Source organism: Onychomys torridus, chromosome 13 (genome assembly GCF_903995425.1).
Source record: "Onychomys torridus chromosome 13, mOncTor1.1, whole genome shotgun sequence".
Classification (NCBI taxonomy): domain Eukaryota; kingdom Metazoa; phylum Chordata; class Mammalia; order Rodentia; family Cricetidae; genus Onychomys; species Onychomys torridus.
This window is the reverse complement of record NC_050455.1, coordinates 46,560,000-46,585,398: the sequence shown is the minus strand read 5'-3', so window position 1 is coordinate 46,585,398 and position 25,399 is coordinate 46,560,000. Positions and strand designations below refer to the sequence as shown.

Below are 25,399 nucleotides of genomic sequence, written 5' to 3'. Positions count from 1 at the left end.
GCTCTTTGTGTAAGTCAGTTAAAATAATGAGGAACGTGAATTTTAAATATTTTTGAAACACTTATACCTTGTTCTTGTTAATATACAACACTGAAACTATTTAACGAGAAAATAACCTTGTGACCCATATTGTATAGAATAAGTAAACTAAAAATGATCTATGACAACTGCTTTTATGATGCAGTAAGAATTCTGTTTGTGTTTAACCACACTCTTTTTCTTATAGAGGAATATCGTAGACTGTGCCTGGATGGCCTTCCAATGGGTGGCATTCCAGGGAGTTCAGTTTCTAGACCTGGAGGACCTGGGGGCAACGGAAATGGCTATGGCCCGGGAGGAACTGGCTTCCTCCCCATCCCTGGAGGCAATGGCTTTTCTCCTGGTGTTGGGGGAGCTGGAGTAGGTGCCGGAGGACAGGGACCCATCATCACTGGACTAAGTAAGTGCTCATGTTTCCTATAGATTCTTGAGTTATCAGCCTCAAGTGATACTATATTAACAAACATGTGTATGTGTGTGTGCTCAGCTCCAAAAAAAAGAAAGGAGAAAATAAAAATAAAATATACTAATACTAAATTTAAGAAAATGTGATAGGAAAGCATTTCATCTGTTCTTCAACCCTTTTAATAAATTGGAACAAAAGAATGTGTATGACCTAGGCTTTTTGAAAATACAAATGTGAGTCCAAGACTATCTGGTCTAGATGAAGTCACTGGAAAGCATGTTTTGGATTCTCGTTCATCTGGCCTGTTCCAGTGCCCTTCTCATATACTGCTTGGATTGTTTCCTAACACTGAGTCTCCGATGGGATAAAGTCAGCCCTGCACGAAGCCTCTCCAGATAGCCTAACACACACGTCTGTCTTCCCTTATGCTTTGCCATTGTTGTCCAATTGCTTGCAATTGAGAAGTATGGGCTTCAGAGCAGAGTTGGCGTCCATTTGTTTGACATTTGAGCTTGCTCTTTAAAAGCTCTGTTCTTGATAATAATATTTAATAACGTCCCACGGTGTTATGTTTATTCTTTCTGGCACACTGCCTATTTGCTACATCTAAATATTCAGCAAGTAACCAAAAAAAGAAAAAGAAATGGAGCACTCTCAAATGTATGGTAGAACATTCCTGAAATTTTTTTTGAAAAGACATGAGCAGAGTTTCCAGATGTGTGACTTAACAAGCACAACTTGTGGCCATGTGTCTCAAGTATTTGTTTTTTTAAGATCTTCCATATTAAAATTTAATACAATATGAAGGTAACAGAGAAAGACTATGAGCAAAGTACATACACACACACACACACACACACACACACACACACACACACACTTCAAACACCTCCAAAATGGAAAATATAATTTAATAAAATACAGGGTAATGCAGGCTTCTGATATACACTTAATTAATTTCTATTAAACTTCTAAAAAATCAGTGCAAGTAAATAGTACGCGTTGTCACAACCAAGTCTGATTACATCATAATTTCCCATAGCAATTCTCAACCAGACAATAGACATATGTAAGCACCACGCCAACCTGTGTTTGAATGGACGCTGCATACCTACTGTTTCTAGCTACAGATGCGAATGCAACATGGGCTACAAGCAGGATGCAAATGGAGATTGCATAGGTAAGTTCACAATTCCTTAAGCCTTCCTACGTTTTCACATAGCTGCTAGACTGTAAGAACAAATGGAACAGAATTTGATTTTTTTTTTAAGGTCTTTTGAAGTGAAACTAATTTGTGTGCTGTCTCTCTGGTGTGCATGCTGCTCTCTGTATCCCAGGACCCCTTAACTGGTTGCTGACCTAAATCATGTGAAGAATTCCCTATTCTCTCATTCCCTAAATATAATTTGTCTCTCCTTTCTTTATAGAGTTGATCATCCTTATGTTTTTAAAAGGGAATGTATTTTAAAAACAGCAGTCTCCAGTCCTTTTGAAGTGGCAATGCTAACTATAAATTTGCAAATATTTTGGTCCCTGGCTGATTCAAACTCTTAAAAAGTGCTGGCTATGACTATATGGCTGTAATCATTAACTAATTCTTTCTCCTCTTCCTTCTTTTAGTTTTTTGAGACTAAGTATGTAGTCCTGGCTGTCCTAGAACTCACTATGTAGACCAAAATGGCTTCAAACTCAACAGAGATCCACCTGCCTCTGACTAACAAATACACAGGGGTGTGGGGATGACTCAGCTGGTAAAGTGTTAACTGAGTAAGCAGGAGAAATAGTGTTCAGAGGAGTATGCACCTGCAATCCCAGCAATAGGGAGGCAGACACAGGAGGACCCCTGAGACCTATTGAGCAATGAGTCTAGCCAGTCAGGGACATTCAGGTTCAGGAAGATTTCCTGTCTCCAAAGTAAAAAAAGAAGAAGAAGAAGAAGAAGAAGAAGAAGAAGAAGAAGAGGAAGAGGAGGAGGAGGAGGAGGAGGAGGAGGAGGAGGAGGAGGAGGAGGAGGAGGAGGAGGGAGGAAGAAGAGGAAGGAGAAGAGGAAGAGGAAGAAGAGGAAGAGGAAGAAGAAGAAGGAAAAGAAGGAAAAGAAGAAGGAGAGTAATTGTGGAAGACAGGATGTTGTCTTCGTTACGGTTTCTATTGCTGTGAAGAGACACCACGACCACGGCAACTCTTATAAAGGAAAACATTTAGATAGGGCTGGATTACAGAAGTTTAGTCCATCATCATCATGGCGGGAAGCATGGTGGCATGCAGGCAGACATGGTGCTAGAGAGGGGATGAGAGTTCTACATCTGGATCTGCAGGCAGTGGGAAGAGAGAATGACACTGGATCTGGTTTGAGTTTCTAGAACCTCAAAGCCCACCCCTAGTGACACACTTCCTCCAACAAGGCTACACCTCCTAATAGTGTCACTCCCTGTGGGCCTGTGGAGGCCATTTTCACTCAAACCACCACAGATGTCATCCTCTGGCTTCTACACACACCTGCATACATGAATGGACACACAGAGAATAGCCATAAGTAAAATCTTTTATAATATAATGACAGGAGCTGGAGAGATGTCTCAGCAGTTTAGATTACTCCTACTTTTGCAGAGGGCCTGCATTTGGTGCTCAGTATCCTTGACAAGGGGCTTACAATCTGCCTACAATGCCAGCCCCAGGGGATCTGACACCCTCTGCAGGTCACCACAACCACTCACATACAGGTGACATACATTCACACAGACACACATGCACAGACACACACACAGAGACACACACATTCACACAGACACATACACACATGTAATTTAGTATAAAGATAAATTTTAAGGCAAATTTAAATAACAATATAAATATCTATATCAATGTAAGTACCACATATATAAAAATTATGTATTCTGAAATAAATGAAAGCATATTTTCTAAAGCAAAAATAAAAAGCAATATTCTCTGTGTCTGTATTAGTCAGCTGTGATAAGTTGTTTTAGCTGAAAAATACAGTAAACTCAATTTTAAGTCAGACAAATACTTGAGAAAGGAGAGGGATGTCTTGAAGATTTTTTTAGATAATTGTGGGTATTTTCTGCTATTCCATTCAAGGCTAGTAAGCAGTGATTGTTAGAGCTTCCTGCAATGTGGAAACATCAACAAACTCTGAGTGATGTGTTCAGTCCACTGGCATGTTTTATATGTTGGGTGAATTTTGCAGTGTGCATCAGGTGTAACCTGAATGGCTCCCTGTGTTACAAGTTGTTCCACAGTCAAGATATTTCACCATTATTAAAACACACACACACACACACACACACACACACACACACACACACACACACACACTGGATATTATCACCTTCAGATTCATTAGAAACTCTGTTAAATTTTTAAAAATTGGCAGTATTTTTTTAATTCTGCCCTTTTAAGCCTGGGATTTTAGCTTAATATCAACTAGACTTTTTTATTTCCTCAAAGAGACAGGTTCTTGTTATTCTTTGTCAAGAAAATGTCTTACAAATTCACACATTTGAAGAACTGTAATTTTCATCAGCTCATCTTCAAGGAAAACTAGTATTCTGTGACAAAACATGGCTTATAGAGAATGTTACTGCCATGTGTTTCTGAGACCATTGTGCTCTCGGCCAGCATAGGTGTGTTATATGTATTACTTTCCTCAGAGATTTTAGCAAGTGTACTCACAGCTCAGGATTTAGTATGGTCAGTTTTTACTGTTGCAAATGATGCTCTTGTTCAACATGGCTTTTCTTTGCTCTACTGTGCTATGTGTCCTTGGCAATGTGGCTTTCATTTGTGCTCAGGCATAAGCATTGCTTTGCCCTGTCACTGAAAATGTCCACACAGTGAAGAAGGCAGTGACATCTTCAAGTGATTGTGAAAAAACTTTTTCATCGTGTTCCTAAAATCCCAGTATCTTCCAGGAGCCCTTACACTAGATCTTGACAGTGGTTATTATAAAGAATCCTCAACTTGGTCTTGAGCCATGTATGAATTCAGAGACCATTCATTCATTCATTCTCTCTCTCTCTCTCTCTCTCTCTCTCTCTCTCTCTCTCTTTCTCTCCCTCTCCACACACACACACACACACACACACACACACACACACACACACATTTTCATTTTTTTTCTTTTCTTTTTTTTTTTTGTTTTACAACAGAGTCTCACTGTGTACCTCTGGCTGTCCGTGGAACTCACTATTTTGGTCAGGCTGGCCTCAAACTCATAAAGCTCTGCCTGCCTCTGCCTCCCGAGTGCTGTGATTAAGGGCATATGCTATCATGCTTGGCGAGAAAGCCATTTTCTCACACTTAAAAGGTAGTCTTGGAAGGGCTGAGTCCCTACATTCTATCTATTTGATTTAGGAGTCATGTGACATGACAGTGGAAAGGAAGACCATGAGAGATCTCTAACTCAGAAGCAGGTTCCACGGCAGCTGCTCCCTTGCCAGCTGGATAAATCAGAATTTCCTTGGAAGGGTTAAGGAATGCCATAATCAGCATATCTCCTCTCCCCTGCTAAGTTCTGAACCACTGGAGACAAACACAACCCACTCCAGGTGGTGTTGTACAGATACTGAAAATTCCTTCTGATCATGTTGTTTAGGTTCCTCATTTGGGCTTCTAGGTCTTGAGTCCTGAAGCCCATGGTCATGAACTGTAGAAATGCACTGTACTTTTAGATAAGAGTCACAGGTGTACCTATTTGCCCATCTTTAGACTCATGCCTAGAAAGGCCAGATGGAGCCTCGCTAATGGCTTTGATTTGTACAAGTTGACTTCTCTTTACAGATGCCATTCTTTGAACTTCATCCCTCAGAAAGCCATTGGCATGAGTGTTGCTATCTTCACCTGAAGATGGTCCATAGTCCACACTCAGACAGATGCCCAGGAGATGAGTTTGTTTCAAGTTTAACGTTGAAGGGCCTGATGTGTTAAGCCCCAGGAAGGAAGGGTTCTTGTCATACTTTTTATCATCTCTGCCTAATGTGGTGTTGGAATTATATATCAACGTGGTTTAATATGTTAGGGGAACCTAGATCTTCTACAGTTTGCCTAGATATACACATTTACAGTATAGACGGTCCTAGATCTTCTACAGTTTGCCTAGATATACACATTTACAGTATAGACAGACCTAGATCTTCTACAGTTTGCCTAGATATACACATTTACAGTATAGACAGACCTAGATCTTCTACAGATTGCCTAGATATACACATTTACAGTATAGACGGTCCTAGATCTTCTACAGTTTGCCTAGATATACACATTTACAGTATAGACGGTCCTAGATCTTCTACAGTTTGCTTAGATATACACATTTATGGTATAGATGGATCTCATCACTCAATCCATCAACAATGAAAAACCTCATCATGGTTCTCTTTCACACTATTATAATGCACACAGGCATAGCTTAATACTGCAGCACATTTTCAGGAAAAGTGTAAGTTTTTGGTCTTTCTAAACCTTCTATTCTCTTTTTGGTGTCAGCTTTTAATCATTTGGAGTTCATGAGGAACAAATTAGCATTTTAGAAAAACACTGGCTGAATACTTAACTAATATTTAATATTGCTAGTAGCCAGAATAAGAATGGTACCTCCTTAAAATGTGCCAGTGTTTTCAGGTGTGACAAATTGCCAATTATATTTGGGAACTTCTGTTAGATACTTGCTAAAGCATAAAGAAATCACTATGTTAAGCATTAGAAAAGAAAAAAGGAAAAAAAAAAAAAACCTTTGAGAATCTTCTAGGAGAATCACCCTTATAGCCTGAAAGCAGTTACATTTATTCACCATGTTCCTCTTATTTTCTTGTTCGACTCTTAGCATGAAATTCTGTAATACCTGGTGCCTGTCTGATTCACACAGTTGTTAAAATCATTTTACTTCATATCATTTCATGATAGGACAATAGGAAATCAATGCATTCCTTTTCTGCCATGGGTAATACAGAGCTCTTCAAATTAACTATTTTCTAAACTGATATATAAAATACTTTTTCAAGGATAAACTTTTAAACTCAAATAGTGTCTCAAAATTCAACAACTTCAATAATCAATACTTTCACAATTCTTTCCTTTGTTTTAGGAATCTAAGATTTCCATGAGTTCTTCTTAATATCACTCAGTTCTTAATGGAGTCATAGAAGAAGCCACAGTGTAGTGACTGTGGTCGTTGTTTATTTCTACCCCTTTCAAAAGATAAATGTGATCACTTTGCAGTACTGGAGTGTGAGACACATAATAGAGAAGAGACAGGAAATGCATGATTCAGAAGACAGTGATAGTGACTTGTGGTTGTCTGTCCTGAAGTCAAATCTCTAGCAGCTCGGGATGGAGCTTAATGATGAAGTGTTTGTCTCTATGCATAAGGCCATGGATTTGATCCCCAGAACTAGAAAAAATAGGTAAAAATGATTCAGTCAAATATCATAATTCAACTGGTCATGGTGGTGCATGCCTTTAATCCCAGCATCCAGGAGAAGCAGACAGATGTCTGAGTTTGAGGCCAGCCTGGTCTACAGAGTGAGTTTCAAGATAGCCACGGCTATACAGAGGGAAACCCTGCCTCAAAAACAAAACAAAACAAAAATCATAATCCTGTTAAACAAACAAAAAAGCAACAAATGAGGTTTAAAAGGCACCTGGAATTATAAAGCAACTTGGTTAATTTGCCAATGAAGAAATAAAAATAAATGAACAGATAACAGCCTGTCTGTTGTCTGGACCCTTGAAGACTAAGGAGACAGCTCTTGTATCACTGAATGACTGACGGGGTGGTGGGAAGAGTTGCCATGGCAACAATAAGCCATGGGTGTAGGTCCTTAAGGGAGAAAGTCATGCTGATGTGGCACTGTAGACTCTTCCAGTTTGCATGGCTTCCCAGACTGTTACCTGGAAAGAAGATGGTGGGTGTGTGGTCTCTCAGATGCTTCATGTAAGCAGTTTTACAGTGGGACTTCCGTCAAGATCCATCTCTGGACCCTGTTTAATTGTTGGATTTCAGGAATGTCCATCTAGATAAACGAAGTGGTTCTCCACAGTGCAGACTGGAGAATCACTGCACAGTGGAAAGTGCTGATTGTTACTTATGTGCTTGCTAATGCTCTGAACTCTCTCTTTCCCGTTCTGCTTCATTCCTTTGGCTCAGTAGAATTGATGTTATCCACCCAAAGTGTCAATGTAAGTGAGTCTTAATGGGCTGCAAGGGCCTTGACATGAATTGAAAAAGCATTTAATCCTGTTATACTCTGTTGTCTTCATTTTATTCACCATGAGGTTTTGTTTTGCTGCCCTCCCCGCCCCCCTCCCTGCTCCACACTTCTTTTTACCAGAAAGGGTTTAATTGCACTCCCTCTGAAAGTTTATATAAACGAGGCTGGTGTGTTTGAGAGAGTGCAGTCCTGGGGCAGGAACATCTGTGGAAGGAACAGTCTCTTTATTAAAATGGTCACCCCGAGAGTTGATGACCTTGTGGCTTTCTCCAGTTTAACTGTAATTGCAAGGCTAACGGCTTCTTGGTGTACCTGTGATGGTTAACCATGACGCCAGCTTTTTGACCTGGCAGCATTCATTAAGTTATTCAGGGGCCATCGCTAAGGGAAGACAAATTCAGCTTCCACTGGCACAAGTGATTTCCCTGGGATTTGCCTGGTCAGAATTGTCATCCTAGTCTTTGGTTTTATACACCCAAAGCTCTGGAATGGAGTCCCGTTTAATTGAGCCTTAGGAGACCTTACATGAAACCTTCAGCTTTCTCGTCTTTCCAAGCAGATAGTAATTGCATAAGATTTTATTTTCTGTGAGAAAAATCCTCAGTGCCAATTTTAAGACCTGCAAGAAATCTGAAGTTAATGGGGGGAAAAATAGATTTTTAATCAGTTTTCATTGTCTGCGTACTTTATGTTTTTTTGTTTTGTTTTGTTTTTGTTTTTTGTTTTTTGTTTTTTACTACAAAATAAAGCCTCGGTGAATACCTAGTTGTGTTTATATAGATGAGTCCACAACGCAGTAACAAAGAAAGTCCATAGTCCAGTCTTTAAAACTAACAGTATTGACCACATGTAGTGTTCATGTGTGTGCGTGTGTGTGCGCGTGTGTGCGTGCATGTGAATCTTTAGAAACCATTCATGTTCTCGTGACATTGTCTAAAGCCTTAAGCTGTTATCTTACCTAGATTGCTGTAGTTACTGAGTGTTATAGTCTGTTGGAACTCACATTGTTGCTTTCCAAGGCCTGTGCCCTTAATCACTGGGCATTATTCCAGTTGAAAAAAAAAATCATTATTTCCTAATTAAAGCAAATTCTCCAATAAGCATTTTTGTAAATCTTCACATTGGACTGTATATTTGAAGAAAGGAATTTTCATTCATTTATAAATACTCCACTATTTAGACTATTACCATGGGCTGGCCCTCTCTCAAGTTTGGGAGGCTAAATGCACTTTAAACAAACATTTCTACAAATTGAGTGACGTCTGTAATGGTTTCTTTTGCTCCTCACAGATGTTGACGAATGCACATCAAATCCCTGCACTAATGGAGATTGTGTTAACACACCTGGATCCTATTACTGTAAATGCCACGCTGGATTCCAGAGGACTCCTACAAAGCAAGCATGCATTGGTAAAGCAGGGTTTCTGCGCACAGAACTCAGTGCAATGACATCGAGTCAGCAGGGCTGTGGAAGACAAAGGAAACGTATTAAAACGAGACACGAATTACTTAGGCGCTGTTACGCTGTGGATTTGTTTTATAACGCCCTTGGAGAATCTCCCTTTAAACACAAGCACTGTGTGGGCACACAGAACCCGGGCAATGTAGTATCTGGCTTCAGAAACCTGTAGTCTGCCTTCTTTGCCTTGACAGCACAGCTTCCTTCCTCCTGGTAACGCCAGCATTTCCCCTTCACTGAGCTTCAGATTTATAGTCATTTTCAACTGCCATTTTCTTTGAGCCCCACTCGCAATCCAACACCACATCACACCTTGTCACAGCCTCTTCGCTTCAGCCGCCACCACCATCATCCAAAACCTGCCTCACTGCTGACTCATCTCAAAATCCATTTACCAGACAGCTTCACTTGTCTTTTCATTTCCTCTTCATCCACGGGCACTTGTTTGCCTGAATCGACTCTCTCCTGCGGTTATTATATTGCTCTTCACCCAGGAACCCTGTGGCCTCTTTTACTTCCCTGATGTTGGCTTCCGACTTCTCGTTGGACTTCGTCCATTAGGCCCAAAATGGCCGCATCCATAATTCCAGCCTCCTCCTCCTCCTCCCCACTCCTAAGCTCACTGCACCCCATTTCCTTCTCGCTTTCACTCCCCCTTCACCTCCTAACTGGTATGTAGAATTGCTCACACTTTCTGTGCAAGAAGAAAAGCTAGTGAGGGACAAACATGTCGCTGAGAAAGCAACACAATCTTGGGTATCGTGTGAAAACACAGCGAGTATTTCAAGTGGTGTGCATTGTCTTACTGTTTTTATAGACAAGCACTATGGAGGAATACTGTCTGACTCTCTTTAATCACCTCAGATATCGATGAGTGCATCCAGAATGGAGTTCTTTGTAAAAATGGCCGCTGCGTGAACACGGACGGAAGCTTCCAGTGCATTTGCAATGCTGGCTTTGAATTAACCACAGATGGGAAAAACTGTGTCGGTATGGAATTTTTTTTTCCTCCCTTGAAGACAGTTTTTAGAGGATAGACCTTTTATTTAGAACCACATAGATGATTTCTACAAAGGCTTCCACACCTCATGTGTGAAAGAAAGCTGGTCACATAGCTTAGGTAAATAAAATACAGACGCATTTCACATTGACTGTAGGAGTAAAGTGATAGTTCATTAGTAATGTTACAACAACTCATGATTTAGGACTGCTCATCTTTTTCCTGTGCAGTACGTATTTAAGTATAAGTAACAGTTATTCCTCGGCAGTGTGCTGTATTTTAGATGCCAGGCTCATAACACTGATAGGATAGAGCAGAGGCAGCCTCTTTCTGAATTTGGGAGAATATGGTAATGTTGATATCCACAGTCACTGGTTGGCATGCTTGGCATGCCGGTAGTCTTTGGCTGGCATGCTTACCTGAGCAATAGATGGCAAAAGAGATGTGGAATTTACACATTCACAAAGGGAAGCCCAGATCACTTCACCAGCAATGAGGCTTACCATTAATTCCATTGCAAACCTAACACCCAGCAAAACCGTGTTACCTTTTCGAGAAAACAAGGCACCACTGATGTTTATATGGTTGGTTTCAACGGCAACTAAACATAAGATGTATTCCTTGCCTTTCCATTCATATGGGAGCTCCCTCCCAGTTTCCACACACCGTTGTCTTCGTGCATGAGGCTTTCTTGTTTTGAAAGGTGAAGTGAACCAATGCCCAGCCCTGAAAACAGTTCCCCATAAGCAACATTATACAAACTAGGCAGGTTGTATTTATGGGTCCAAGAATATCAGCAACCAGTGGGAAAGAGGCTATGAATTTGAAAGACAGCAAAGAAGGTACATGGGAGGGTTTGGAGAGAGGCAAAGGAGGGGAGGAATGATGTCATGATATCATAATCTCAAAGTACAAGCTAAATGATGTTAAAAAGTGAAATAGGACCCACGAGGACAGGATTCATCTGTGAAGTCATTTCGACTGAAGATCATGGAGGGTGGGGAGAGGAAGAGAGAGGGAGGGAGGGAGGGAGGGAGGGAGGGAGGGAGGGAGGGAGAGAGAGAGAGAGAGAGAGAGAGAGAGAGAGAGAGAGAGAGAGAGAGAGATTTGGTTCTTTTGAGGCCAGGGGTCAAAGTCACTCTGTCTTCTGCTGCAGACCATGATGAATGCACAACTACCAACATGTGTTTGAATGGAATGTGCATCAATGAAGATGGTAGCTTCAAATGCATATGCAAGCCAGGCTTTGTTCTGGCACCAAACGGCCGCTACTGCACAGGTATGTACAGTTCTGAGATAAGAGAGTCGCCATGATTGGAACCATCCTTTTCTTGTCTGTGGGTCATGCAGGAATAATTCCATTTTCTTTCCTTCAATTTCATGTTTTTCACATCTCCTGCTAGATCAGCAAGGCAGATTTCTAAAGCTTCCTGGGGAAAGATACACTGTGAACTGAGAAACAATAATGTCTTTGCAAAGTAACAGTGATGCAAGAGACATTAAGGGTGTGGCAGATTGATTTTATCAAGCTGGAAGAAAGCAATACAGAAATAATTTCTTCCGGCTTGTTGGCTAAATGAATAAAAGTAAGCAAAAAAAAAAAAAAAAAAAAAACTTGCAAAATCATCATTTTTATATATTCCCAGGCCTGGATTTTCTAGGGTCACATCCTTTGGGCACAGTATCACATCTTTTCCATAGCACTGATCTACAGGTCATTAGGAAACACATCATGATTTTATAATCATAATTTAATTAAGTGAAGACATAATTTGAATGTTTTCATTAGCCATTTTGTTTACGAAGCCGTTTTGGTGACCGAGTTCCAGTGATAATTTTAATAACCAAATTAGAGTCCTCCTGGAAATCTATGACACTCAATGATATTCATACTCACAGGCAGCACTTTGTAACACAGAACGCATTTTGTGGTTTCATCTTGGAAGCAATCTTTTATTTTTACTTCAGTTTCCTCCCTCAGAGGAAATCAACTCAATGAATGTTTTCTGCCTTCAATTTCACCAGTCTACCTGAATAAAATAAGATTTGTTACCAATTCCTTTGATTTCACTGAAGTTCCAGGATAGTAGGAATACAAAGCAGGACTAAGTTCATGCATAGCAAATAACTTTGACTTTGCAAAAAAAAAAAAAAAAAAAAAAAATTAGGAAAAGAAAGGATATATAAGATGAAGCAGAAAAGCTATAGCTTTGACCTGATATCTCAAGGTCAATTGACTGAGATTTAACACAGGATAGGTGACCAGCATTTCTCTATATCATGCAGCATTGCATGACAGTCTGGCACTTCATGGTTTCAGGGTTTCTTAGCGAAGTTAAATGCATGTATCAAGATGACTGCAGCTTCCGCTGTGGGAATTTCTCTTCTGGAAATTATTTTTTATCAATTTTCTCACTACAAATGTCAGACTCTAGTTGACTTGAAATGGCCATCACTTCTCAGTTCTGTGTCTGGGGTGTGTTTCTGCTGTTGAGAACGCCACTTCATGTTGGGCAGCGTGTGATAAATGCCAGAGAACTGAAGGTGACAAGGAATATCTCAGCTTATTTTGTTAGTATGAAATGTTGAGATTAATGTCAAAAAAACCATCTATTTCTGCATGGAAAAATATTGCAAAAATTGATCATAGATTTGTAGATTTTTACTTCACTTAATTTGAATTAAATATTAGTAGTAATAAACAAGGTAATCAAATAAACAATAGACATTAATTAGACTCTTTCTTTTCCTCAGTGCATACAGCATATCTTATTCTGCCTTCTACAAAAATGTGCTTGAGAGGACTGTATTTTTATAGTTGGTCAGTTGTCATTTTTATATATTTTCATGCAAGCTATTCAGTTGAAAGGCCGGTAGGGTAGACCAGTTCAGCCAGCAATGTCTACTACTCTGTAATGGACCAGCTTCTGTCCCCCTTTGGGCAGATGTTGACGAATGCCAGACTCCAGGCATCTGCATGAATGGGCATTGCATCAACAAGGAGGGATCCTTCCGCTGTGACTGTCCCCCTGGCCTGGCTGTGGGAGTAGATGGACGTGTATGTGTTGGTAAGTAAGCGTTCTGTAATGGCCCAATGGTCCCAAGTGATTTCTGTAAACATAAAATAGGATGTATCTACACAAAGGATTAGTAATATTCAACCACAAACAGAATGTGTGCTGAAACACAGGGAAGGCTTAACCATATGCCAAGTGAAAGGAGTTTGTTTCAAAAAGGCCATATTGTGTATGATGTCATTTATAGGAAAGGCCCAGAATAGGCCAATCTGCATTTATTCATTTGTTGTGATGGCTTACAGCAGAAAGGACAGGGTGTCAGGGGAAGTTATATCATTATAACTGAAGGACATGCAAATGTTCTAAAATCCAATTGTGAGTGTAAATGCTCTTAAAACGTAGTTTTGATGGGTAAATTCTATTGCTTGTGCATTATATCTTAATAAAACTGTTACAAAAATGAGATCCCCCCAGCCTGTCTCCTTTCAAAGCTTCTGATGATATACAAAGAAACAGAGTTTTGAATTCAGTGGGCATTCATGTTATTATTAATAACAAATATGAAATTGGGGATTATAGTTACATTCATATAAACTCTAACTTTTATCTGAACAAAGCTTGAATCATAAGTGACTTGTGCCGTAGAAGTGTGCTGATATTTAAGCCTCAAGTGTTTAAGATTATTCCTCACAATAACCAACTCCTAAAGGGAATATAGGAGACTGAGTGTACGTTATCCTGTAAGCCATTCTGAATTCCTTTTGGAAATATTTGCTGAATGGATGCCATGAAAATGAATCAAAATGATCATGCAGTACCTTTGAAAAGACAGGCAAGCATGTGTGAGATGCTGTGGGCACCTCAAGACCTCAGCCCTAGTGCTGCAGTGATCCTGGGAGTGGAGAAGTTAAGAAAATACATTCGTGGGGTTTTCCCTTCCGAGTGCTTTTGTGAAGCTTAAAGGATGAGTTGGTCATTTTGCACCCTCTGATATTCAGCTTAGGCAGGAAAACGGCAAGGCTGGTTTGAAAGTGTATTTTTGAGAGAAAGGAAATTCTTTAACCCTAGTTGTTAATGCTTCACTTCTAACTCTTGAATCCCAGGAGGGGTGAGGAGAGACAAGGAAGGGCCGGCAGATGGAAATCATCTGTTCTCTCAGACTCATCCCGAGTCCAGCCCAGGCTGCATTTCAGCCTGCAGGTTGTCAGCGCTTTGTCCAGGGGAATTTCAAATATAGCAGCCAGAAGAATGTAGCCCCTTCCTGTGTGGAGAGCTGAAGGATTTTCAGTTGCCTTAAAATACTTAGTTGCATTTTGTCTACACCTACGTGATTCCATTGAAATCCAAAGTGAGCATAAAGCTGAGTAGGAAGGAGAGACGATTTTTATTTCAAGCAGCCAATTTACGAATATTTTTCATGAAATTGAGATGTAAAACCAAGGATTCTTTCTTTTATCCACATTCTGGGAACACATCAGAAATCATTGGAATGCCTTTGTGAATTTTTTCATCATTATGGTGACTTCATCTTTTTAAAATAAGAGCACATTGTTTGAGTGGGGAATTGTATATTGCTATTCTCACATTGTGGTAGATTTCTTCAGTCTACCCAGTAAACAATGGGAACCATTCCTTACTATGTTACAAAGAAGTCTCTCCCATGAGTTATTTGAATTGGCTCTTTAACTTAGGTTTCTTATTTATATCTTTGTTTCTATAAGAATTGCAATTTTTTCAACTTTCATAAAATTAAGCTATGATTTTAATTAGCATACTGAAGAACCATGATTCACAAACAGACAAAACTTACTTTTCAATACCATCCCCAACCTTTTAAATTTTATTTTTTAGTTTTTTTTTTCAGTAAGCAAAGTGGATCCTGTAATGAAGGAAGACAACTCGGTCTATTCTATAACTTAACTTTTAGGTAACAAGAAAATTCTATGAAGATTTTGTATAATGAGAATAATCTGAATTTAGAAATTAGATTGTTCACTAGCATTACATAATAATTAATATTCCTAGCTGGGTTTTAAATAACAAACTCCCCTCCAAGCTCAGTTCTTCGGGGAGGGAGGGGTTTGGGAGTACAGGGAGAGAGGCTGGACAGTGGAAGTAGGAATTCTTTGTGGTACTGGAACTGCCCTGGGATGCCTTCACGATTTTCCGGCTTTGCAAATATTTAAAGCCACCTTCTTCCTGTGTGCTTGCTACAAAGGCCCTCTCTTCATGTGACCCACCCCAAAGACTGTGATGCCCACTGTGACCCGAGGCTAACACTCCTACCATCCGTTCCTCACTCACACGGCACACCTCATAGTCCTGGACTTGCCTGTTAAACCTCCCAAGCAGGACTGAATAAAAAGCCCTTCCAGGGATACCATGGGACTCTTTAGGTCTTGAACAGATTTAAGGAAGAAGAACCTCAATTTACAACCCAGAATATGCACAAAAAAACCCTCTTTCAATAACTATTCTCTTAATCATTACATAGATAAGTAGATAGGTGATGATGATAGATATAGATACATAAATAGATGAAATAGATAGATGATTAGATAGATAGATAGATAGATAGATAGATAGATAGATAGACAGATAGACAGACAGATAGGTATAGATATCCTTGATTTTGGACAGATATGAAGGATCAGTCATTAATTTCTTTCTATCTTCAGGATGGGATCTCAAAATTTGCCTTGCTATTAGAAATTTTTCAGCTAAATTTTCTTTTTCAGAAGGCTTTTTTAAAACACTAGCTTTGGAACATTGCATCATGTTTCCAAACACCAGCATTTTTGTTTCTAAAAAGTTACATTCCTTTCTTCACCAGTTCCATTATTTACCTGGTGTGTAGTGTTGGACAGGATAAAGTTCCTCCCCAGAACCCTTTTCCTCATTAGCTCTGTTGGCTAAATATTGCTCCTGTAATTGGTTCCACAGCTTTCTGTCTACATGCTTTTTTTTTTTTTTTTTTTTTTTTTTTACTAATTTAGGTTTATTTATTTATTATTTTTACCTTCATGTATGTGTACCTGGGTGAGTTTATGTGCACCATGTATGTGCAGGAGAAAGTGTCAGATCCCCTGGAACTGCAGTTAACAGGTGGTTATGATTTTCCGTGTGGGTTCTGGGAACCGAACCTGGGTCCTCCACAAAAGCAGAAAGCACTTTCAGCCACTGAACCTTCTCCCCAGCCCCATCAACTTGCTTTTGAAAACTGTCTATTGTATGTTCCTGTCCTGAAAACAGCAGTTACTTTGACCATACTCTGATCCCCTGCAAGGTTATTGGTAATCTCTAAAACTCTCACAGAAATCCTATTGTAAATCCAGGCTAGGTTATGGCGATGATAAACTCGGGGCCCTCTTCCGTGTTGAAAACACAAACATCTTGTTTAACAGAGATGTAAGTCTAATTCCTTTCATGGTAAAAAAACAACAACAACAAAAAAAAAAAAACTGTTAGGATCTAAGAAAACAGAGTACTCCCTCTAAGAAACAGATACAGTTATTTCTAACAACTTGTGAACAATGTGAGATACTTACAATGGGGGCTATTCCTGATGAAATTACCAAGCTCTACTGCTAAGAAACTACGCTGCTTCTCTGACTTTTAAGATAGTCTGGTTTTTTAAATAGTTCATTATTTATTGCCTCATAAAGCCATAACAAATTTCATAAGGCTCAGGAATGAAAGAATCAAGCAGAGTAGGGTTTTTAGGGTCATGGGTGCATATAGCGACAAGAGGAGTTACCTTGGAAGTCACACAAGCCTACAGTCAATCCCAACCTGGGCCTTTGAGAGCTTGTGATTTTGACCTATTTACATATTCTTCCTCAGCTCTAGAGTTGATGACCTGACTGTTTCATGAGCTCCCATCTGCATAGCCACTCAATACAGTGCCAGAGACAGTGGTCCCTTTTCTTTTTCTTTCATTTTGAAACAGAGTCTCACTATGTAGCTGGCCTAGAACTCACTCTGTAGACCAGGCTAGCCTAGAACTCACAGAGATCTGCCTGTCTCTGCCTCCTGAGTGATGGGATTAGAGTTGAGCGCCAACATACTCAGATCATTTTTTTTTTCCTATTAGTTGAGCATCAAAGATTGAAAAAAAAAAAAAAAAAAAAACATGGTCACCACCAGCATCCTGAGGGTTGAAAAGAAAGATGCCCTAATTTCAAAGGTCAAAGCAAGCAGTCTCCTAGACAACACTCTAATCATTCTAAAGCAGTTTATCCTCACTGCTCCTTAGTACTGCCCCATCAGAAACAAGAGTTAAGTGCCAGGCTGAGGCTAAGACAATTCCTAGATTAAAGTTCTAGGTGGTGCTTTTAACTGTCTTAAGCTGTCCTTAGCCGGTGAAAGACCTGGAAGAATAGGTGGGGAGGTGGGTACCTGTGTGTCTCAGGGTAGAGCTGGGGACCGCAGTTGTTGGCATGATTTTTGTCGTCCCCTTAGTCTACAAGCATGTTTGTTCATTCCCCAACGTTGAAGATGCTAGAGATGCATAAGAGGGAGTGGCAGGTGTTCTCTGGAAGTCCCCAATGTAGTCACCTCTTAGGTTAAAGAAGCTTTCCATTTTACAGTCTCTGTCTCTCTTAACGTGTTTATTTCCGCTAGACACTCACATGCGTAGTACCTGCTATGGTGGAATCAAGAAGGGAGTGTGTGTGCGTCCTTTCCCTGGAGCAGTGACCAAATCTGAATGCTGCTGTGCTAATCCCGACTATGGCTTTGGAGAGCCCTGCCAGCCTTGCCCTGCTAAAAATTCAGGTATTCACTTGTAGTAAGAAACTAGAAGCTCAGTAGTAGAATTTGCCCACAGAGGATATTCACTTTGAAGTGTCTTGTCCTTATTCTGAATCGAAGAAGGAAAAGCTGAGTTTGCATCGGTCTGTGAGGCATGTGGTCAGAATTTGCAGAATGTGTACATGCTTTCGCTGGACCCACAGTCATCACAGTGAATAGCAGCTTTTTGCTCCTGCAGCTGTGAATGTGGCACAGATTTTTATATTCAAATGTTACCCTCAGTTCTCTTGATCAGTGTTGTCACTGAGAATATGAAATACCTTGGTATGTACTTGCCATTATTGAATTTATAAATACAAGACAATCTGATTGACTTTTTAAAAATCTTAACACCTTATAATGTCAAGCTAAAGGTCCATCAAAGTTGACTCTTGTGCATTCCCACTTTTCAATGAGCCTCTGTGGTATGTAAGTAAGTACAGTGGGGTTCAAAAATAAATTCCCTGCTGCTGCTTCTTCTTCAGGTTGAAGATCCTTGAGATCACAGGCAGCAAACATGAATTGTGATGTAGTATGATCAGCACCTAAAAGGGTCAGGAACAGAGAGCGTGTGCAGGGGTGGGGGGTAGGGGGGGTGGGAGGGGGTTGGACACAAAGGCTGATGCAGCAGTTACCTGGGGCAGTGAGGGGAGAGATACTTAGTAGTTCATTCTCTTTCCATGTGGAAGGTGGAAGAAAACTTCCCACGAAGTTGATGGGCTTTGAGTTCTGTTGAAAGTCTTAAATGGGTTATTCAAACTGAAAAATATTCAATACATCTTGAATGACTGAATACGACATTTTCTTCTTCTTTTTTTTTAAAAAGGGGGAAGTAAAATATACTAAACTACATATCAGGTATCAAAACACAGATTTAAACTGAAAGAAAGCATCTCCTATATCATCTCTTACTCTTGAAGGAACATAAATTAATTAGTAAAGCTCTGCTGAAAAAAGTTTAGTACGCACAGAGTTTTGCAAAGGAGAATGTAAATGGTAGCTTTCCAGGTTGAAAAAAAAAATGTCTCCAATAAAAATTATAATGAGATGACAATTTTATTTGTTATATTGAGGAAGCTACAGGCAATTAATTTTTCCTGTGATGGGAAGATATGCCAAAACAAATACTCTTAAATGGCAGATGGATGAGTATTCTAGGGACAGGGAAGGGATGTTAACCTCAAAAGAAGCATGCACTTAGAGAAGTTTTACTTCCAAAAAATTAATTCCTCAGGTAGCACAGCCCAACTTGTCATTACTTGTCTTAAGTTTCTCCAAGTTGGAAAGACCCAACTACATCAGTAAGAGGCCGATAAAGAAATATAGTCCCTCCATTTCCCTGTGAATAAAATACTGATGCTCCAGGAAATGGGGCATTGACATGACATGCCTGTGACAGTTCTCAGGACCCAAGCCTGCTACTCTACTTATCTCGGTGACTCTGGGCAAACCACTGTGTTAGTCTTTGTCAGTTTTCTCTCTTGTAAGAAGGAAAAAAATGTTTCTAGTGGGTGGTATTAGGACAAGTAGATTAATTATTAGTGGTAAAAGGGAGAACACCTGGTATTGGGTAAACATGATGATGTAAGTTTTGACCCTTGTCACGTGATCATGGAGAAAGAAGACAAAATCAATATGGTGACATGTCTTAGATTAAAGTTGCATGTGGAAAGTATTCTAACATTTATCAATGTATCGAGATCATCCTGAACCATGACTACAAGCAATTCTACTACTTAGACTTTCCTGTGATTTTTAGAATTCTTGAAATAATTATGTTCTAAACAACAGCGATTATTTTTAGTATTAAAATGAACTTACAAAAAATTGTTATGTTAATGACTGAGTGTGGAGTAAGCCTGTTTTAAATTTTCTATTTCCATGGCTATATTAATGACTTGTGGAGTGGCCATGGCTTAACATTCCTGTTTGTTTTCATCACACAGCTGAGTTCCATGGCCTCTGTAGCAGTGGAGTGGGCATCACTGTGGATGGAAGAGGTAATTCTGCTCAACGCTCAGTCTCATGGCTGTAAAATATAAATATATAGCTTTCTGATCACCATACGAATATGGTTATATTTACTGTGAAGATGCACAGATGGAGAATGAGAGGGTGAACCATCTTCCAGAGAAATAGTTGTTAAGTTAGATGATGTTAAATGGCATTTCACATGTGACTGCTTTTCATTACACATAAATATTTATCCATTAAAAGTACTTCACTGAGGACCTTACTATCAAGCAGTATTGTATTTGGAATTTTCTCCAGTTCTGCCTGGCCTTGCAGTCCAGAAGAATCTCTCCCACCCGCAGTCCTGTAGCCACTTATGAAATAATTACTCAGAGACTTAATATTAGTTACAAACTGTTTGGTCTATGGCTCAGGCTTTTTGCTGGCTAGCTCTTATAACTTAACTCAATCTATTGCTATTAATCTATGTTTTGCCATGTGGCCATGACATTACTGGTCTGCTGGCATCTTGTTCCTTGTCAGGAGGCTCTCATCTCTCTTATCTTTCCTGTCTCTCTCCTTGGATTTCCCACTTGCCTCCAAGCTGCCTTGCCATAGACCACAGAAGCTTCTTTATTAACCAGTGAAACAATATATATTCACAGGGTACAGACAAACATCCTACAACATCATATCCACGATTTTATTTAAGACAGCACTACACCAAATAATTATACAGATATAGCTAGAAAAATACCCATCTTTAAGGGGTATTTGATATGGATCAGGTCTGAAATATAGTGTCCCAAAATAGCTAAGATTGTTTATGCTGAAAAACCACCAACATGTTTCTGTCTAACAGCAGAAATAAAATTCATTCAAGTTTTCTTATTTCAAATTTGGCATTATCTTTTAACCAAACCCTGACAGAGAAGCAAGTCATCTGTATTTACATGTGTATAGACTTGTGGCTGTGTTTGAGGAGTCTGTAAATCTTCAGGCACTGTTGGTGAGTTTTACATATCTGAAATCAGAGAAAGAGGCAGAATTTTACTGGGATATTTTTTCCCAAATATAAAATGAAAAGTTAGGTAGATAATCAGAGAGTTTCTAAGGAGTTTTTTCTAATGCTTTTTTTTTCTTTCTTTTTTAAAACAGTGCTCGAAGCCCAGGCTGCCCTTTATTTCCTGATTCTCCTTCCCTGTCCCAGGTGCTAGCAGTATAGGGATGTTCTGGCTGGCTGATCCTTCCCAGTTCCTAAAAACAATCATCAGAATTGGGTCACAGTGAAGAAAATGGGAGTTTTGTACCACAGTATTTTGTTGTTGTTGTTTTGTTTTTGTTACTTTCCTGTCAAGGACCTCCCACCAGAGACCACTGCCTGTTGGGAATTGTATGCTTGTGTCACTTGAGTTGAGTGCCACTGTCCCTGGGCAGCACAGCAGTCCTCATGTCTGCGGCTTGTTAGAAGGCATTGTGCTGTCAGTGGCCGTGCTGGAGTGTCTTCTGGATTCATTCTAACCCAGGAACAATGGGAAACACTATGTGTCCTGTTATTTAAACAATTGCTAAATATGACAACAAAGCAAGAACATCCTGTGACTCTAAAATCATATAGGCCTTCCTAATAAATCTCTGTGTTTTAATTAGATGGCTCTAATACCCATTAAATTGAGTTTTCCTTTAGATTTTGAGCCATCAGCCTATAAATTTCTTTATTAATTTTGTCAAAAATATAGACATACTACATGACTTAATTATTTGAGTGCTGCCAGCTCCTTTCATTTTTTTTTCTCTTGACTTACCAGTGAAGTGTCTTATGTCCTTCAGTTTTATTTTTCTTCTTTTCTTTTTCTTTCTAAAAGGCACATTGTAGGTTTCCAAGGTTAGATACTTCACGCCCCTTATTAGATCCTCGTTTGTCAACAAAGAGGTGCCTGTAAGTGTTAAACATGCTATATCTCCTGCAGATATCAATGAGTGTGCTTTGGACCCTGACATTTGTGCCAATGGGATCTGTGAAAATTTGAGAGGAAGCTACCGCTGTAACTGCAATAGTGGCTATGAACCAGATACCTCTGGAAGAAACTGCATTGGTAAGTTCCTGGTGATATATGGACAAGAGCCACCGGCGATCTCTAATTCCATGGGTAAGAGAAGAAACAACCTTTAATGATGAAAACTAGAAATCCCCTAGCTTCTCTTACTGCCTTTGTATTATACATTGATACAAAGTATTAGAATTGAGTTCCACAACACAGCATCCAGCCTGTTGGGGTGCTCCTATATTTAGACAATCTTTTCCCCAATGAGTGAATACGACTGAATTATTCACCTCCTGCTTCTCTGTAGTTATCTTAATCCTAAATGTTTTCAGTGAGGCATGGACTTCAAAAGCTAACCCCTGTGATAATGATAAGTTGGGAAAGTGCAGTGTTTCAGGTTGGAGGAAACTTGACCTTATGAAAAAACCACTAGTTGCTGCTGCATGCCGGAATATGGTAGCTGAGATAACTTTTTTAACTTATAAAAGAGTGTGGAAAGAAAAATCTCATGTGTAATTTATATTCAGCAGAAGGAAAGGGAGGATGATAAGGAGACCTCCAGTCCAGTGCTTTATTAGTTTACATATTTAAGAGACTGAATAGAATCAACATTGTCCCACAGAACAATTGAGTCATTTTCATAAAATGAGAATTATTGGAGCTTTCATTATATAGAATACTTACAAATTATCTGTAATGCCTTTTACAACCCAACAGTTGATGATTATGAGTAACGAAACTTAATATTCTGTGTTTCTGCTAATGGTTTTATTACTTAATATACCCATTTGATCTTGAGTTTAAGATGTATACAGATGGACTTAAATTACATTCTTCTTATTATTATATACTTAAATAGATTGTACACATGAAGGAAAGGGTACCAGCCAAAGGTCATTGAACAGTTCTAAAAGCATGCAGATGAGCCAGGAGTTTGGAACCATTGCTAGGAGCTTGCCTAGAACTATGGAAGCCTTGGGTTCAACCCTCAGCACTATGTAAACCAAGGGTGGTGGCCCACATTTATAATCCCAGAATTTGGGAGTCAGAAGGATCAGGAATTCAAGTTAAATGGCTGTCATAGTCCCAGGCCAGCCAGGCTGGAAATCCTGTCTCAATAAATACATACAAACCAAGCCATCTTTTATTCAGCAGAAGCAAGGGCATTTCCAAATGAGGGTGTGGGTGGGGCCCTTTTAAAACCAAGAAAATGTTGTGAACATTCCCACTCAGAACTCAGGTGACAGAGCTAGGACACTTTACATGTGTGTGATGCTTGTTAAAATTTATAGATGAAGGAATTGGAGAGATGTTGCAGCAGTTAAGAGAACTGGCTGCCCTCCCATCGGACCAGGATTCAGTTCTCAGCACCCACATGGTGGTTCGTAACTATCTGTGACCCCAGCTTTCAGGAAATGTGATGCCCTCTGTTGCTCTCCAGACTTTGTATATACACAGTGCACACACATGCATGCAGACAAAACACACACACAGAGATAATATAAAAAAACATGTAAGTCCTATCAAGTGTTTGACTCATCATTTTCTTACCATTTCTCATGGAATTGAACTGTGTCCCTCTGTAAACATACATCAACAGCCTTAGCAGCACAGTATGTGACCTCATTCGGGATTAGATTTTTTTTTAACGTGTGTCTGATTTTTTGAGAAATTCATATGTGCATACAAAACAATTTTATCATACCATCTCCTGCCTCTCCCCCAGCGCCTTCTACACCTACCTCTCCATCTTCTACTCTCCCACCCACTCCAACTTCATCCCTTTAAAAAAAAAAAAGACCAGTTGAGTCCATTTTGTGCTGCACATATAGGCATAAGTGTATCACCACTCACTCAAGCTTGGTCAACCTACTCGGGGCCACACCCCTGAAGAAAAGTGACTGGGTTTAGACAATTCTAATTTAAATCTACATATTAAAAGTCCGAATCAGAGCAAAACATAGCATCCAGAGTGAGGAAAACTCAAGGGACACAGAAAGCTAATACTACCGATGGTGATGATATGTGAAATCATTTTCTGACCCCCGTTTTCAGTATTGTTGGGCTAACACCATGTCCTCTGACAAAGGGCAGCTATTTGCAAGATGAAATGTGTACTCTTTATCCCCAAGCTTAGTTACTATTTCTTCCTCTTGGTAACTCTGCTTGCTGATAAGAAGTTATTGCCTGTAACCTCAGCCCACAGTGAGTGAATTCGATGCCAGCCTGAGCTACACGGTGAGGTCTGTTCCAAATAAAATAAAGTGAGATAAAGTTGATGTGAACTTTTGAACCAACTGCAGGTTTTAAACCGTCTTCTCTGGGCCATTCCGGATGGCAAGAGGAATGTACAAAATGCATCAACAGTGCTCCCCTAGTAACTTCTCTTCCTTAGCTGAAAACACAATGGGAATTTTTTTCCTTAACCGACGCTTAATGCATTCTTGGAATTGTAACCAAAAAAAAAAAAAAAAAAGAAAGAAAAAAGAAAAGAAAAATACCATATTCTTATTAGATGTAAGCTTACTGGCAAATGAGTTTAACTTTCTCATATATTTTATCAGTGCTTTAAATGTAAAAATAAACCTAACATAATCCCATTTAGCAGGAAAAAAAGGTGGGGGGGTAACTGAAGAAGAAGAAAGAAAGAGCCCTGGCTAAGTCTTACACATTTCCCAAGGATTTCAGAAGATCTTAAAACCATCCACCAGTGTAAGAATGTACATGTGAATAGCATGGGTGTGTTTCCTTTAGTATGGCATAAGATACAGAGCCAGAAAGGGGAGTGGGGCACAAAACCCAATAAAAATAAAACATAGGTGGTCTATGTGATATGCCGTTAATCATTCCCACCTCCTGTCTTCTGCTGATTGCTTGCAGATATTGATGAGTGCTTGGTAAATAGGCTGCTGTGTGACAATGGCCTATGCAGAAACACCCCAGGGAGTTACAGCTGCACATGTCCCCCTGGCTATGTGTTCCGGACAGAGACGGAGACATGCGAAGGTAAGGGCTGTCTTCCTTGACTTGGCATGTCCTTCCTTGCCCAGGAAGCACCTCTCGATATATCAACCACAGTCACAGTGAGGGAGTGTCATCAAAACATGTGTGTGAATATCTTCCCTGTTTTATGATCTCTGTCCACTGGCTTGGAAGTTCTGGAAAAGGCATTCATATAAACACAATTTATAAACACTGTTGGTTTGTTCTGTTCACATAGAATATCAAGAAGCACTTGGAAAAACTAACAGAAAGAGCCGTATTATTTTGCTTGTTAAAATAAAGTATCTGGTTTTGTTCACTTGATTTACCCCTTTAAAAAACATCACTGTGACACATTAACCTACAAACCTACATTCCAAATGCACTCAGCTGCTAGCCTTTTCGTTATGAAATGGATGGTTCATAGTGTCAACCCAGGAAAATGTTTGGAGCCAATGTGAAACTAATTCCTCACTGAAAT

At 39.6% G+C, this 25,399-nt stretch overlaps 1 protein-coding gene across 1 annotated transcript in view; it reads left to right on the top strand.

The window, feature by feature from the left end:
- The window catches only part of Fbn2 (fibrillin 2), a 215,328-nt gene that overhangs the window by 106,013 nt on the left and 83,916 nt on the right, over positions 1-25,399 (top strand). Inside the window, exons 10-19 of the mRNA XM_036205263.1 lie at positions 227-439; positions 1,488-1,625; positions 8,962-9,081; positions 9,995-10,120; positions 11,287-11,409; positions 13,076-13,198; positions 17,771-17,923; positions 19,885-19,938; positions 21,862-21,987; positions 24,817-24,942. Coding sequence (XP_036061156.1) covers positions 227-439; positions 1,488-1,625; positions 8,962-9,081; positions 9,995-10,120; positions 11,287-11,409; positions 13,076-13,198; positions 17,771-17,923; positions 19,885-19,938; positions 21,862-21,987; positions 24,817-24,942 — 1,302 coding nt within the window. The remainder of the gene's footprint in view (positions 1-226; positions 440-1,487; positions 1,626-8,961; positions 9,082-9,994; positions 10,121-11,286; positions 11,410-13,075; positions 13,199-17,770; positions 17,924-19,884; positions 19,939-21,861; positions 21,988-24,816; positions 24,943-25,399) is intronic.